Source organism: Mobula hypostoma, chromosome 14 (genome assembly GCF_963921235.1).
Source record: "Mobula hypostoma chromosome 14, sMobHyp1.1, whole genome shotgun sequence".
Lineage (NCBI taxonomy): Eukaryota > Metazoa > Chordata > Chondrichthyes > Myliobatiformes > Myliobatidae > Mobula > Mobula hypostoma.
Window position 1 is genome coordinate 5,563,050 of NC_086110.1, and position 17,395 is coordinate 5,580,444.

The window sequence follows — 17,395 nt, forward strand, 5'->3', positions numbered from 1 at the left end:
CCATTCCACCTTTCCTTAGTTCTCTATTGACACGTTCTGGGTTACAATTTCTGAAGTGGGACTTCAATCTGTGATGTTGTGATTGGAAGTAGCGCTACCAGCTAACCCTAGACTTACAGTGGTGATGATGTCTATTGTGCTTTGCAGTCCTTGTAACTGATGGTGGTTATGACTACATGAGCCTGTCACCTGATGATCATATACAAAACCTGACTCAGAGAGGGAACATGTCTGACTGCTTCGTGAAGCATAACATTGTGTACTCTAAGCTGACGGTAAGTAACCTATTGCTGCCTCTTTTCCCATATCACTCCCTCCCCTTTACATGACGCTGTTGCAATAAGTAGTCCAGGTCCATAGCCACCTCCCCTGATCATTCAGCGAGGGAATGTGGCTCTAAACCTCAGGCCAAACAATATTTCATGCTGTTTCCATCAGTCGGTTAAACCTAAAATTAAAAAAAAAGAAAACCTGGAAACATTCAGCAGGTCAGACAGTATCTGTGAAGAGAGAAATAGAGTTAACGTTTTAGTTCAAGCATACTTTGTTGAAACTGGAAGGGAGACAGAAGAAGCTCATTAAACTGCAAGCAGGTCCTCTTCTCTCCTTCCCGGTTCTGATAAAGGGTCTTCGACCTGAAACATTAAAGCTGTTTCTCTCTCCGTACGTGTGGCCTGACCTGCTGAGTATTTCCAACAATTTCTGCTTTATTTTAGATTTTCAACATCTGCAGGCTTTTTTCCACTTAATTAATCCTGGTTTAATCTATGCCTTAACTATATTTATCTGTGTTGTGATCCTTACAAATAAAAATCTTTTGGCTTTTAGTTAAAATTCAGTTGATCCAACACAAACAACATTTTCAGGTAGCATTTCCCATTTATGACTCTTTGCTGAGACATGTAGTTTTATGTAATTACTCAGATTTAAATCATTCCCCACAGACTGATATAGTAACATTGGAGGCAGTCCAAAGGAAGTTCACCAGGCTAACTACTGGGAAGAGGAGGTTGTCCTATATAAAAAGATGCTGGACAGATAAGCTCTGTATTCCTTGAAGTTTAGCCAAACATATGTGAGCCTAATGCGACTTGATAGTGTAGATGCTGAGATGGCTTTGCTTGTGGGAGAGTCACAAACAGAGGGACATAGTCAAAAATAAGGAGCTTGTCCTTTAGACTGAGGTAGACAGATTTTTTCCTCTTGGTGGATGGTGTAACTCTCTCCCTTATTGTGGTGGATATTGGATCATTAGATATATTTAAGGTAGATTTGGATAAACTTTGAAAGATCGTGGGGAATTGGCACAAAAGGGGCCTGCATAGATCAGCCAAGATCATATTAAATGAAAGGGCAAACTTGAGGGTCTGAATTGCCTACTCTTCTTCCTATTTCCTTGTATTAAAAATATTTCCTGTTTAGTCCTAAACGTTATATGTGTGCTATTCTACCTGTTTAAAACCTGCATCAGAGTAGGAAGCCTCTCTATATGTACCCCGTCAAATGTACCAGCAAGCTGCTTTCCCAATAGCTCCCTTCTGGAAAGTATTTTAGGGATATTAAAACATAGACCAGGTCAGTTTTTTCCCTCCTCAGGCAGTTAATCTGATCAATCAGTTAGCCCCCATCAGTACCCCCTCTATCCATTACCTGCCACTGTCACTGCACTGTAAACACTTTTAGCCACTTTTTATAATAGGCTTTACATGCTGGTATTTATGCTCAGTTTATTCTAAATCTGTACTTTACACTATTTTTATATAATTCTTTATTCATCATGAATATTCTTTTTGTTCCATCTCACGCTAACACACCACAGCAAATTCCCAACACATGTAAATGTATATGACAAACAAAACTGATCCTTGATTCTCGACCTTGGTAATTTAAAGTGGTTTAATTGGATCATCTTTCAATTTTGCACACTTGAGGATTACAGACTGTTTCTACACACTATCTATTTAATTAATTCAGTCTTTCTTTATTCATTAATGTGACTTGGACGGTTCTGGGCTCTGGAATTGAGGGACCTAGGATTGCAGATGTATTGTCCACTGAAAATGGTATCACAGGCTGGTGGAGAAGGCATTTGGTATCAGTCAGGACACTGAGTACAGGAGCTGGGAAGTTATGACACAGTTTTATACGATGGTGGTGAGCCCACACTTGGAGTATTGCATATGGTTTTGATTGCCTCATTATAAGAAAGATGTGGAAACTTTTGAGAGCATGCAGAAAAGATTTACCAGGATGCCTCCTGGATTAGAGAGCATGTCTTACGAGGATAAGTTGATCTCTTTGGAGCAAAGAAGGATGAGAGACAACTTGATAGAGTTGTATAAAATTATAAGATGCACCAATAGAGTGGATAGCCAGCACGTTTTTCTCAGGGCAGTAGTGACTAATAGCAGAGAATATGAGTGGAGGTTAGGGGAGATGTTAGAGATAGTGTTTATTTTTAAAATGCGTGGAGTGGAAAGAAAATCACTTTGGTGGGTCACATATAGACAAAGACCACAGATCACTTTCTCTGAAGGACGTTAGTGAACAAGTTGGGTTTTTCACCACAGTCTGGTATTTTCATGACTTAAGTTACAGACTAACTTTTAACTTCCACTTTTCTCATAAGGGACGTGTGTTGCTCCAAATTTCTAGTATCTACAGGATCTCTTGTCTTTAGCTTTTAACTTCCACTTTTATTGAATTACTGGGATTCATATCCTGAAGTGTCTTGGTGGGATTTGAACTCATATCTCTGGGTGAATGGTCCTGAAGTCTGCTACCATTCTTGCAATTTAACTACCACCCAGGTATAAGTTAGAGTGTCATTTTGGTCATTTTCCCACCTCCAAGGCTAGCGTACATTTTCTATAATCAATGCCAATCAAATCCCATTACAAAACTCCAAATGGGATTTGATCCAATCAGGAATATGCTTCACCTCACTTGAGATTAAAGAGCAATATTCCATTAGTATTTTTGACCACAGTGCTGTAAGTCATTGGCATCCAAGTCCCATTAGTTCTCCACAACTCCTTGTCTTGCATAGTTTTCAATTAAAATCCAGTTTTTCTATCTTGAATCCAAAGTGGATGACCTCACAAGTTTTACCATACACAACAACATTTAGCATGTTTTAACTGGGCTGATTGTGCCTCTCTGCATCTTCCTCCTACTGAACACAGAGCTCAGTCAGTCTCCTAATTTGGCACCGTTTTCCACATCTGGATACAACACTCTATTTCTTCCCTTCAATTTTATTAACATCCAAACTAAAAAGAAGAAAGCTCAATACCAATCCTTCAGAGGATGTTCAGTCCCTATACACTTCTATCCATATCAAGAAGAACCAACCAATTCTTCTCAATCACCGCCTGGCTCCATCTGGCAGAACTGGTCCTCATTCTCAATAACTTTTCCTTCAGCTCCTCGCACTTTCTGCAGACTTGAGGGACAGCCACGGGCACTCGCATGAACCCCAGCTATGGCTGCAACTTCACTGGCTACGTAAAACAGTCCATGTTCTGAGCCTTCTCTGGTGATACTCCCCAGCTCTTCCACCGCTATGTTGACGACTGCATTGCTGCTGCTTCATGCAGCCATGCTGAGCTCGTCAATTTCATCAACTTTGCCCCTAACTTCACCCTTTAAATTCACTTGGTCCATTACAGATACTTCCCTCCCCTTTCTCGGTCTCCGTCTGTATCTCTGGAGACAAACTGTCAACCAATATCTTTTATAAACCTACTGATTCCCATGGTTATCTGGACTATACCTCTTCCCACTCTATCTTCTGTAAAAATGCTATTCCCTTTTCTCAGTTCCTTGCCTCTGCTGCATCTGTTCCCAGGATGTGGCTTTCCTTTCCAGAACATCAAAGATGTCTTTCTTCTTCAAAGAAGAAAGATGTCTTTCTTCTTCCTCCACTATGGATGCTGCCCTCACCCACATTTCCTCAATTTCTTGACTATCTGCGCTCATCCCATCTTCCCACCACCTTAAAAGGGATAGAGTTCCTCTTGTGCTTACCTACCACCCCATGAGCCTCCGCGTTCAACACATCATTCTCCACAAATTCCACAAATTCCAAAGGGATCCTACTACTAAACATATCTTTACCTTCCCCCTTCCACTCCCTCCATGATTCCCTTGTCCATTTGTCCCTCCCCAGTTATGCCCTCTGACACTATTCCTTGCAAGTGGCCTAAGTGCCACACCTACCTATTCACCTCCTTCCTCACCTCTATTCAGAGCCCCAAACAGTCCTTCCGGGTGAGGCAACGCTTCGGCTATGAATCTGCTGGGGTGTCTATTATGTCCGGTGCTTCCAAAGCGACTTCCTGTACATTGGGGAGACCCGTTATAAATTGGAGGACCACTTCATCGAGTACCTCCACACCACCTGCCAAAAGCGGAACTTCCCAGTGACCATACATTTTAATTCCCATTCCCATTCCCGTTCTGACGTGTCAATCCATGGCCTCCTCTTGTGCCAAGATGAGGCCACACGCAGGATGGAGGAGCAACACCTTATATTCCGTCTGGGTAGCCACCAGCCTGATGGCAAGAATATCAATTCCTCTTTCCGGTAAAAAAGTATCCCTTCCTCTCCACTTTTCCACTATTCCCCAATCTGGCCTATTACCTCTTCTCACCTCCTATTTCTTCCCTCAGGGTCCCCTCCTCCTTCCCTTTCTCCTCTGGTCCACTCTCCTGTCCTAACAGTTTCCTTCCTCTCCAGTCCTCGACCTTTCCCATCCACTTGGCATCACCCATCACCTTCCAGCTAGCCTCCTTCCCCTCCCCCTACCTTTTAATTCTCCCATCTTCTCCTTCCTTCTCAGTCTTGAAGAAGGGTCTCACCTCGAAACATTGACTGTTCATTCATTTTCATAGCTGCTGCTTGACCTGCTGAGTTCCTCCACCACTTTGTGTGTGTTGCTTGAGGGAAACAGGGCCTACCTCTCAGGGAATATTTCCTGTATTCCTATGTCAAGCAAGTAGTTATACAACTCATCAATGTGGTGTTTTAGCTGAAAATCTCATTAACAATGACTTTTGAAAGCACTAGAATATTATTGGAGTAGATTCGATAGGCCAAATGGCCTAATTCTGCTCCTATATCTTATTGTCTATATTGCAGTGGCATTCAGTGGCCACTTTATTAGGTACGCCTGAACCCCAGCATGTTAATGCAAATAACTAACCAGCATCAAAGCATGCAGACACAGTCGAGAGGTTCAGTTGTTGTTCAGACCAAACATCAGAATGGGGAAGAAATATGATCTAAGTGACTTTGACTGTGGAATGATTGTTGGTGCCGGACAGGGTGGTTTAGGTATCTCAGAAACATCTGATTTCCCGGGATTTTCACGCACAACGGTCTCTAGAGTTTACAGAGAATGATGCGAGAAACAAACAAAAATCATCCAGTGAGTGGCAGTTCTGTGGGTGAAAATGGCTTGTTAATGACAGAGGTCAGAGGAGAATGGGCAGACTGGTTCAGACTGATAGAAAGGCAAATAACTACGCAATACAACAATGATGTGCAGAAAAGCCTCTCTGAACACAGAATACGTTGAACTTTGAAGTGGATGGGCTACGGCAGTAAAGGACACAAACCTACACTTAGTGACCACTGTATTAGGTACAGGAGGTAGCCACTAACTGTTGAAGTCCAGCTATTTCCAATACAGTAATAATTTCAGTACCTTTCCCGTACCTGACCTTAACTGAATTCATAATTGCCAGTCTTTTTCCCCTCAATTTTATGGGATAGAGTGATGGGAGTAGAGGGAAAGCCCCATTTCTTGCTCCTGATCAGTCTACAGTGAACTTGCCACGTCTGCCATGGAACTGAGCTGATTGTCTCTGCTGATATTAAAGTGATTGGCCTTACGATCATCCCAAGGCGTACAGGTCTTGCCTAGGTGCTGTTGATATGGAAGCAAAATTGTTTAAAATACTCCAGAGGTCAGAAATCTAGAATAACTGGTTGGAAGCAGTCAACAAGTCAGAGGTCTGAAATACAAAATTGTTCCCCATTTTATTTCTGCCACCCAGCCTCCTTCCCTGCTTAAAATTACCTCAGCAAACGATGACCAGATTTTGTTTTGATTGATACATCAGCTTCCGTTACAGTGAACTCGCGAGCTTACACTGATTTTCATGGAGGACATGGATGTCCTGTGACCTCCCACTTCAGAGTTATAAACCTCAAGCTCTGATAAATCTCATCGGCCCTTGTTATTAGAAATGAGGGGGAGTCTCAAAGGCTGAGTTATTCTGCATCTGGATAGCCACCAAAAATCACCACCCATCCCTGTTTAGGCCTTGAGTTCTGGAATTGTCTCCTGAACTCATTCTCATTTTATAGAGGCCAAGTCAGTGAGTATATCTAAGGCGGAAGTTGATCGTTTCCTGATCGGTCAGGGCATCAAAGGATATGGTGAGAAGGCAGGTGTATGGGGTTGAGTGGGATCTGGGATCAGCCATGTTGGAATGGCAGAGCAGACTCAATGGACTAATTGAGCTCCTGTATCTTATGGTCTTATCTCCTCCTTAAAAGCTGCCTCTTCTTTCTATATTATCATGTATTGTAGAGCCGCTGCTAAGTTAACAACTTTCACAACACATGCCAGTGATAATAAACCTGATTCTAATTCTGAATTGATTTTTCAGTGATCTTCCTTCCATCGTTTTATTTTGCTCTGTGTAAAATTCTGTCTCCTTCAGCAAAAGCTGTCGGAGAATTTTGCAGCAGTAGATAAATGGAAGCGTATTTACTGCTAAATTCAAATGGTACGTGGTTTTCATTGTGTAACTTAAAGCTGTTGTTTTCACTATGATACAAAATGAAGAGATGAGGCTTATCTTCTAACTCAACTTTGTTTTAAAGCACCCTGCCCTGCTGGACCAGGATTGTTCGGTCATCAACAGTCTCCTGGACGGAGAGATCAGAGTGGAGGCACACAGTGTTGTCCAACACTGCCACCTGGAGGTAACGCTTGGGCTCTGACTCTTCCAGTATCTATACTAAACACAAAATACTCTGCAGATGCTGGGGTCAAGGCAACACTCACAACACGCTGGAGGAACTTAGCAGGTCGGGCAGCATCCGTGGAAAAGATTGGTCGACGTTTCGGGCCGGAACCCTTCATCAGGACTGTAGAGGGAAGGGGCAGAGGCCCTATAAAGAAGGTGGGGGGAGGGTGGGAAGGAGAAGGCTGGTAGGTTCCAGGTGAAAAACCAGTAAGGGGAAAGATAAAGGGGTGGGGTAGGGGAGGCAGGGAGGTGGTAGGCAGGAAAGGTGAAGAAGGAATAGGGAAAACACATTGGGTAGTAGAAGGAGGCGGAACCATGAGGGAGGTGGTAGGCAGCTTGGGGAGGGGGCAGAGTGAAACTGGGATGGGGAAAGGGAGGGGGAGGGAATTACCGGAAGTTGGAGAATTCTATGTTCATACCAAGGGGCTGGAGACTACCCAGACGGTATATGAGGTGTTGCTCCTCCAACCTGAGTTTAGCTTCATCATGGCAGTAGAGGAGGCCATGTATGGACATATCCGAATGGGAATGTGTTCCAGTATATTTTTTCCACAATCCCCCAATGGGGGAAGTAGTAAGTTTAGATATGCTAAGAAATTGGATTACATAGGACAAGGTTTTGCCAGGTGCAGGGTGACAACCCAAAGGTCATCTCTTCCCTGCACAGTTCCTGTGTTTATTTTTTGCCCCAAATTCCAACATTTACAGACCATTATATCAACAAAAGAAATTGAAGCTAATTTAATTGCAGGCACTATGTGAGTCAAGAAGTGTATGCACCATGAGGCTGCCATGTTAACACATGCAGGACCATTAATGTGCTCTCTAGGGTCAATGGCTTACTACACAAGAGTCATTCATATGTACCATTCTCACTCAACAGCAGACGTCCCCAATGTTGCAGAGTCATAAATTAAAAGGGAGCTATCTGAGGCAGTACTGGGCTGATAGCTACGGTACCTGTAGGTTCACTCCCCCTAATCATCCCAGTGCTCCACACCCCCAGGTCAGTAGCCCTTACCCATGCTCCCACCACCCACAAATAGCGCTCTGGGATTTCCCCAACCATCACTTACCTGTTAACCAGCATTCATTCTGCCAGATCACCAAACCTCATTCCCAACTCCAAACTACTAACTTCTCACCAACTAACTAATAATCTTACCCCCTGATCACCAGTCTTACTGACCTGATCAAAAGCCCAGTACCATATCACAAGTGACACCAAACTTCCAGCATCAATGTAGCATTCCCACACCTCACTACCCTAACCCGTACATCCTTAGAAATGTGGAAGGAATCCTGAGCACCCGAGGAAACCCACACGGTCACAAGGTGAACTTATAGACAGTGATGGGAATCGAACCCTGATCTTAGAGTGGGCACTGTAATAACACTGTGCTAACCACTACACTGTGGTGCTGCCCCTATGCTCGTTTATGCCTGTTTAACCGGAATGAAGAGCGAAAGAGACAGTGTTTCATGTTATCACAGAGTTAGGATGGAGAGAGAGTCTACAACTTATTCCGGTCTCCAGAGCCCTGTTGTACAACACAGGTGTGTGGACAGTGGATGAAGAGAGGAAGGTTTTAATCTCTGGTGGCTCCTGCCCCCAAGAACCCATTATCAAGGCTATGGTACAAATCAAAGAAGGTTGAAAGAGGTGTGTGAGAGAAAGCAGAGGGGGAACAGGGTATCTGAAATTGTAGAATTCAGTAGAGATACAAGTGACTGTAGATGCTGGAATCTGGTCCTGAAGCAGGATTTTAACCCAAGGCATTGACAATTCCTTTCCCCCACAGATACTGCTTGAGCCGCTGGGATTGTCCATTAGATTATTTGTTTTTGGGAAGTTCAATGTTCCTACCTTCAGGTTGTAGACAATGGGGTGGAATATTCCAGCAGCTCATGTTTCGCTCCGGGTTCTAGAGTCTGCTGTCACTTGGAAGCTGACCATATTGGTGAGTGCTGAGATGTGGACACAGAGCTTGGCGTCAGGAGAAAGGGAAGTAAACCAGTGGAAATAAACATTGGTGGTCAGTGTGGAACCAGGGGGCTCAAGGATCTGTTTCCACACTAAGTCTTTGAACTGGTAGCTGGGCATCAAAATCAGGCTGCTGTGGAGATGGTGAGCTTGACTTAATTTCTGAAGGACATCCCTTTTTCTCTGTGTTGGTTTTCCAGGGGACCATTCATTTAGGGTCCGGTTGTCTTCTGTCAGGGGTGGATCTTCTGTCATCACCCGCGCTCCAACGATACCGGCTCCGTGATGTCATCCTCCAGGGTCACCACATTACGCTGAGGGGCCTGAAACTGAAGACATTCACCATTGTGGGACGTCTGGATGACCTGCAGGTATGGTAAATGCTCTTTGTCCAGCAATTTTATCACCTTGAAGAGAAACCTTCATTGTGTGCAAGTGGATAATATCCTTCTTTTTCCATCAATATTCAGCATCAGACAGAGTTCGGAACATAGCTTGGACAGGTGTAAACTTTTACTGTTGTTTATTTATTTAGATACATAGCACATTAACTGTCCCTTCTGACCCACGACACTGCGCCCACAGTTACACCCCTGTGACGAATTACAGATTAACCGGTATGTTTTCGGAGTATGGGAAGAACCTGGAGCACTGAGAGGAAATCCACAGGGTCATAGGGAGAATGTACAGACAGCAGGAATTGAACCCCAGCTGGTGGCTCTGTAATAGTGTTATGCTAGCCACCACATTGCCGTGCTGCTCTCTACTTTTTACAGTAACCCAGCTTAGCCACTGTCTCACAACATGGCCCACTCTAACCTCTGCCATCCTGCGATCAGTTTAGTGCCAGGTTGCCTTGCTCCATCAGTATCCGGACTGTCATTAATCTGAGAGCCTTTCAAGTCCGCTGACATCGATCCTTCAAAGCACATGGCGAAGGTTAGGAAGGCTTTCCATGCCATGAGTCGTAATCAAAGAAGCTGAAGGTACCTTCAGCAGACCAAGGGGGCAAAGCTTGTATCTAGTATAGTTAAGGTAGCTGGAGGAAAGTATAGGGGGTTGTAGGAGGAAAGTTCTTTACACAGAGAGTGGTGAGTGCATGGAGCCCCTGCCGGGGTGATGATAGAGGTAGATAGGCTCATTGATGACTGTAAAATGGAGATTTATGTAGGAGGAAAGAGTTAGATTAATCTTAGAATAGATTAAAAGGTCAACACAAGATTGTGGGCTGAAGAACCTGTACAGAGCTGTAATGTTGTATATTCTGTTTGTTCATTTTAAAGCACATATCTCACAGATCCCACTTCCCTTCATGTCAAAATACTATTGCTTACTCTCACGCACACTGGGCCGGTCGGCGCTGGGGAGGCAGCGCTGCGTTCAGGCACACTGGGCCGGTCGGCGCTGGGGACGTAGCGCTGTGTTCACGCACGCTGGGCCGGTCGGCGCTGGGGAGGCAGCGCTGTGTTCACAATCCATTAATGGATGAACTGACACCTAGTGCAAGTGTTTAACAGAGGATGTTAAGGCTGATTTATACTTCTGCGTCAAATGGACGCCGTAACCTACGCAAGTGGCCTATGTGCATTGTGAGTGAACACAGCACAGCACATCACACAAACCAATCTTCTGTCCATGGACTCACTTTACACGGCACGCTGTCGGAGCAATGCTGCCAGGATAATCAAGGACACGACCCACCCAGCCAACACACTTTTCGTCCCTCTTCCCTCCAGGAGAAGGCTCAGGAGCTTGAAGACTTGTACGGCCAGATTTGGGAACAGCTTCTTTCCAACTGTGATAAGACTGCTGAACGGATCCTGACCCGGATCTGGGCCGTACCCTCCAAATATCCGGACCTGCCTCTCAGTTTTTTTGCACTACCTTACTTTCCTTTTTCTATCTTCTATTTACGATTTATAATTTAAATTTTTAATATTGACTAATTTTTACTATTTTTAATATTTAATATTTGTAATCCAGGGAGTGGGAAGCGCAGAATCAAATATCACGTGATGATTGTACGTTCTAGTACCAATTGTTTGGCGACAATAAAGTATAAAGCACAGAAGTAATGTGGAGGAAGTTTAGGGGCCACTTGTGCTGGGTTCAGGATAGGTTTGTCCCGCTGAGACAAGGAAAAAACGGTAGGACAAGGGAACCGTGGCTGACGAAACACGTGAGGCAACTCGTCAAGAGGAAGAAGGAAGCATATGTTAGATATAAGAAGCCGGAAGCAGGAGGGGCTCATGAGAAATATAGGGTAGCCAGGAAGGAGCAAGAAAGGACTTAGGAGAGCTCAAAGGGGGCATGAGAAGACCTTGGCATGTAGGATTAAGGAGAACCCCAAGGCGTTCTATGCGTATGTGAAGAACAGAAGGATGACAAGAATGAAGATGGGGTTGCTAAAGGATAAAGAAGGCAACATGTGCCTGGAGGCGGAGGAGGTTGGCAAGGTCTTAAATGAATACTTTGCTTCAGTATTCACAAGCGAAAAGGACCTTGATCACGGTGAGGTCGAAATAGAACAGGCCTGTGTGCTGGACAGTGTGGAGATTAAGGAAGAAGAAGTGTTGGATCTTCTTAAAAACATCAAGATTGATAAGTCCTCAGGGCCGGACGTGATACACCCTAGGTTGCTGTGGGAAGTGAGAGAAGAGATTGCTGGAGCAGTAGCTATGATCTTTGAATCCTCTTTGGTTGCAGGGGAGGTGCCGGAGGATTGGAGAATGGCAAATGAAGTGCCCTTCTTTAAAAAAGGTAACAGGGAGAATCATGTGAACTAAAGACCAGTGAGTCTTACGTCGGTGGTCTGCAAACTATTGGAAAGGATTCTTAAGAATAGGATCTACAAGCACTTGGAGAAGTACAGTCTACTCAAGGATTATCAACATAGCTTTGTGAAGGGAAGGTCGTGCCTCATGAGCCTAATTGAGTTTTTTGAAGAGGTAACAGAAGAAATTGATGAGGGTAGGGCAGTAGATGTGATCTACATGGATTTTAGCAAGGCATTTGACAAGGTCCCCCATGAGAGACTCAACCAGAAAGTCATGAGGCATGGGATCAGTGGAACCTTGACTGTTTGGATAAAAAATTGGCTTACAGGAAGAGATCAGAGGGTAGTAGTGGAAGGAACGTATTCTGCCTGGAGGTTGGTGACTAGTGGAGTGCTGCAAGGATCTGTCCTGGGACCCCTGCTCTTTGTGATTTTTATAAATGACCTGGATGAAGAGACAGAAGGATGGGTGAGTAAGTTTGCGGAAGACACAAAGATTGGAGGAGTTATGGATGGAGCTGTAGGTTGTCAAAGGTTACAAGAGGATATAGACAGGATGCAGAGTTGGGCAGAAAAGTGGCAGATGGAGTTCAATCCGGATAAGTGTGAGGTGATGCATTTTGGAAGGACAAACCAGAAGGCTGAGTACAGGGTTAATGGTCGGTTACTTAAGAGTGTGGATGAACAAAGTGACCTTGGGGTTCAAATCCATACATCCCTCAAGGTTGCTGCACAGGTTGATAGGATAATTAAGAAGGCCTATGGGATGCTAGGCTTCATTAATAGGGGGATTGAGTTCAAGAGTAGTGAGGACATGTTGCAACTCTACAAATCTCTGGTGAGACCACACTTAGAATATTGTGTTCAGTTCTGGTCACCTCATTATAGGAAGGATGTGGAAGCTATGGAGAGGATGCAGAGGAGATTTACCAGGATGTTGCTTGGATTGGAAAACGAGTCTTACGAGGCAAGGTTAGCAGAGCTGGGTCTTTTCTCTTTGGAGCGTAGAAGGATGAAAGGGGACTTGATAGAGGTCTACAAGATTATGAGAGTCATAGATAGGGTGGATAGCCAGTACCTATTTCCCAGGGCCCAGATAGCAAACACCAGAGGACATATGTGCAAAGTTAAGGGAGGGAAGTTTAGGGGAGACATCAGGGGTAAGTTTTTTACACAGGAGGTTGTGGGTGCCTGGAATGACTTGCCAGGGATGGTGGTGGAGGCTAAAACATTAGTGGTATTTAAGAGCCTCTTGACAGGCACATGGATAAAAGAAAAATAGAGCGTTACGGGGTAGTGTGGGTTTAGTACGTTTTTTTAAGGAATATATGGGTTGGCACAATATCGAGGGCTGAAGGGCCTGTACTGTGCTGTAGTATTCTAGTGTCTAGTATCAATAACCTTTCACTCAATGTCAGCAAGACCAAGGAGCTGATTATTGACTTCAGGAGAAGAAAACTAGAGGTTCATGAGCCAGTCCTCAGTGGAGGATCAGAGGTGGAGAGGGTCAGCAACTAAATTCCTTGGAGTTATTATTTTGGAGGGCCTGTCCTAGGTCCAGCTTGTAGGGGCAATAATGAAGAAAGCACAGTCGTGCCTCTACTTCCTCAGAAATTCGCAAAAATTCAGCATGACATCTGAAACTTTGACAAAATTCTATAGATGTGTGTTGGAGAGTATATTGACTAGCTGTATTACAGCCTGGTATGGAAACACCAATGCCCTTGAATAGAAAATCCTACAAAAAGTAATGGATATGGCCCAGTCCATCAAGGGTAAAGCCCTCCCTACCATTGAGCATGTCTACACGGAACACTGGCAGGAAAGCAGCATCCATCATCAGGTACCTCCACCACCCAGGTCATGCTCTCTTCTCGCTGCTACCATCAGGTAGAAGGTACAGGAGTTTCGGAGCTCAGACCACCAGATTCAGGAACAGTTATTACCCCTCAACCATCAGGCTCTTAAATCAACCACTCAACTTCACTCGCCCCATCAGTGAACTGTTCACACAACCTATAAACTCTCTTTCAAGGAATATTCTTCTCATGTTCTCAATATTTATTGCTTATTTATTATTATTTCTTTCCTTTTGTATTTGCACAGTATGTTGGCTTTTGCATACTGGCTGAATGCCCAAGTTAGTGCAGTCTTTCATTGATTTTGTTATGGTTATTAGTCTATTATAGATTTCTTGAGTGTGCCTGAAAGAAAATGAATCTCAGAGTTGTGTATGGTGACATATATGTATATTTGATAATAAATTTACTTTGAACTATTGTTTACAGAATCTCAGATAGTGACGAGGAGGCGTACAGCAGTGAGGTATACCAGCTGGTTGAGTGGTGTGGCAACAACCTTGCACTCAACATCAGTAATTGATTGTGGACTTCAGAAAGGGGAAGTCAAGGGAAGTCCTCATTGGGGGATTAGCAGTGCAACAGATGAACAGTTTCAAGCTCCTAGGTGTCAATATCTCCTGGAATGAACATATTGATGCAATTACAAAGAAGGCACAATAGTGGCTATATTTCATCAAGAGTTTTAGGTGTAGGAGGGCCATTATACAGGATCGGAGAAAAGCTGCGGTAATTTGCAAACTCAGCCAGCTCCTTCATAGGAATTCACCTCCAGCAATGAGGACATCTTCAAAAGGTGAACCCTCAAAAACTCAGCACCCATTATTACAGATCCCCCTCAACGAGAACAAGCTCTCTTCTCATTGCTTCCATCAGGGAGGAGGCACAGGAGCAAAGACATGTTTTAGGAACAGCTTCTTGCCCTCTGCCATCAGATTTCTGAATGGACATTGAACCCATGTACACTACCTCAGTATTTCTTTTTTTAATCTCTTTTTGCATTAACATTTAATGTTTCCTATTGTAAATTACAGTTTTTTTATTATTATGTAATGCAATGTACTGAGACTGAAGCTGTGGCCTGCCCCGAGCTTCGTGTCCTGGGACTTACTGTCGTTCTGAATGCTTATTGCTTACTTTTACTGTGTGCGTAATTCTGTCTCTCCCTGTACATTGGGTGTTTGTCGGTCTTTTTTTTAATGGGTTCTGTTGGGTGTCTTGTTTTGTGGCTGCCTACAATGAGATGAATTTGAAGGTTGCATAATGTATATGTGCTTCGATGATAAAGGTACTGTGAACTTTGAAAGTGCCTTGTTAATGAGAGAGGTCAGAGGAGAATGGCCAGACTGTTTCAAGCTGACAGGAAGGCAACAGTAACGCAAATGACTACACGCTACTACAGTGGTGTGCGAAAGGACATCTCTGAATGCACAACATGTCGAACATTAAAGTGGATGAGCTACAGCAACAGGAGACCACAAATATACACTCAGTGGACACTTTATTAGGAACAGGAGATACTTAATAAAGTGGCCACCGAGTTTATGTCCTACCCTGGTTTGTCCTCCCAAAGTGGAACACCTCATTGTCTGAATTAAAGTCCATTTGCCATTTACCAGCCCAGTTTTCCAGCTGATCTAGATCACGCTTCAGACCTTGATAGCCTTCCTTGCTGTCCACTACGCACCCCCGCCCCACCCCCCATCTTGGAGGCATCCACAAATTTGTTGATCCAATTTACTGTATTTGTCTTCCAAATCATTTATAAGATGACAAACAATAACAGATCCTGTACTGATCCCTGCGACACACCACTAGTCACAGGCCTCCACCTACTACCACTCTCTGGCTACTCCCGCAAACCCAATATTGAATCCAATTTACTACTTTATCATAAATACCAAGCAGCTGAACCTTCTGGACTAGCTTCTCCTGCAGGACTTTGTCAAAGACCTTGCTAAAGTCCATGCAGACAACACCCATTACCATTCCTTCATCAACTTTCCTGGTAATCTCTTCAAAAAGCTCTATAAAATTGGTTAGATATGACCTACCACACATAAACCCATGTTGGCTTTCGCTAATCAGCTTCTATCTATTCAAATACTTATATATCCAGTCCCTTCCAATGATCTTCCAATAATTTACCCACAAACTTCTAATTATTTTCCAATAATTTATTTACTATTTACATCAGGCAGCAGCTTATTCTTAGAGCCTTTCTCGAACAACGGAACAATATTAGCTATCCTCCAGGCCTCTGAGACCTCATCCTTGCATTAGAATGTTTTAGGTATCTTTGCCATGCCTCTGCAGTTTCTGCCTTAGCCTCCTACAAGATCCGAACAGACACCCTGTCAGACCATGGAGGCCTATCCACCCTAATTCACCTCAAAACAGCAAGTACCTCCTCTTTTGTAATCTGTATACCATCCGTGACCTCACCTCTCTTTTGTCTCAGTACTATAGATTCTGCGTCTGTCTCCCAAGTAAATACATTTGCAAAGAGCCCATTTCAGATCTTCTGCATCACTTTCAGCTCCATGCATAGATGACCATGCTTATCTTCAAGTCCCTTGCTGTCCTTTTGTTCTAAATATATCTACAGAAGCTCTTGGGATTCTTGTTCACGTTGTCTGCCAGAACAACTTCATGCCTTCTTTTAGGCCCCCTGATTTCCTTCCTAAGTGTTCACTTGTATATGTTACGCTCAAGCACTTCATTTGTTCCTTGCTGCCAACACCTGCTATGCATCTCCTTCTTCTTCTTAACCAGGGCCTCAGTATCCATTGAAAACCAAGGTTTCCTAAACCTGTTAGCCTTGCCTCGTATCCTAACAGAAACATACAAACTCTATTCTTAATTTTTCACTTCAGCAATCCTCCCACTTACCAAGCACACCTTTGCCAGAAAACAACCTGTCCCAATCCACGCCTGCCAGTTGCTTTCTGATGCCATCAAAGTAAAATTTCAACCCCAAGACCAGTCCCATCCTTCACAATTATCTTGAAACTAGTGGAATTATGGTCATCGGATCCAAAATGTTTCCCTACACACACTTCTGTCACCTGCCTGTTCTGTCTCACTCCCTGGTGGGAGATCCAGTATCACACCTTCCCTAGTTAAAACTTCTGCATATTGATTAAGGAAATTTCCCTGAACACATTTGACGGACTCTATCCATCCAGTTCCTTTACAATATGGGAGTCCTAGTCAATATGTGGAAAGTGAAAATCACTTGGTATCGCAGCCTAGTTTTACTTGGCAATTGTCTGTTGTGTCTCCACAAATTTGCTCCTCTAAATTCTGCGAACTGTTGGGTGGTCAATAATATAATCTTATTTATGGTTATCCCCATCATTCTTCAGTTCCACCCGTATAGCCTTAGTAAACGAGCCCTCCAATTTGCCCTGTCTGAGCACTGCAGTGAGACTTGCCCTGTCTAGGAATGCCACTCCTCCCCCTTTAATCCCTCCCCTTCTATCATATCTAAAACCACAGAACCCCAGAGTACTGAGCTGCCAATCCTGCCTCCTGCAACCAACTCTCTCCAATGGTTACAGTGTCATAATTCCACCTGCTGATCCATGCTCTTAGATCATCTGCCTTAGCTACAGTACTGCTTGCATGGAAATAGATGTAACACTGTACAGTGCTCCCGGCCTGCTGAGCCTTTCAGTCCTGTCTGTGTATGTGTATCTATTTTCCCCACGATTACTGGCACTCTGGTTC

At 43.9% G+C, this 17,395-nt stretch overlaps 1 protein-coding gene across 2 annotated transcripts in view; it reads left to right on the forward strand.

Moving 5' to 3' along the window:
* Nucleotides 1-17,395, forward strand: part of LOC134356069 (L-fucose kinase) — a 370,621-nt gene that overhangs the window by 315,759 nt on the left and 37,467 nt on the right. For both annotated transcript variants that reach the window (XM_063066612.1, XM_063066613.1), the window contains exons 11-13: nt 148-275; nt 6,899-7,000; nt 9,229-9,399. In XM_063066612.1, the coding sequence (XP_062922682.1) occupies nt 148-275; nt 6,899-7,000; nt 9,229-9,399 (401 nt within the window). The remainder of the gene's footprint in view (nt 1-147; nt 276-6,898; nt 7,001-9,228; nt 9,400-17,395) is intronic.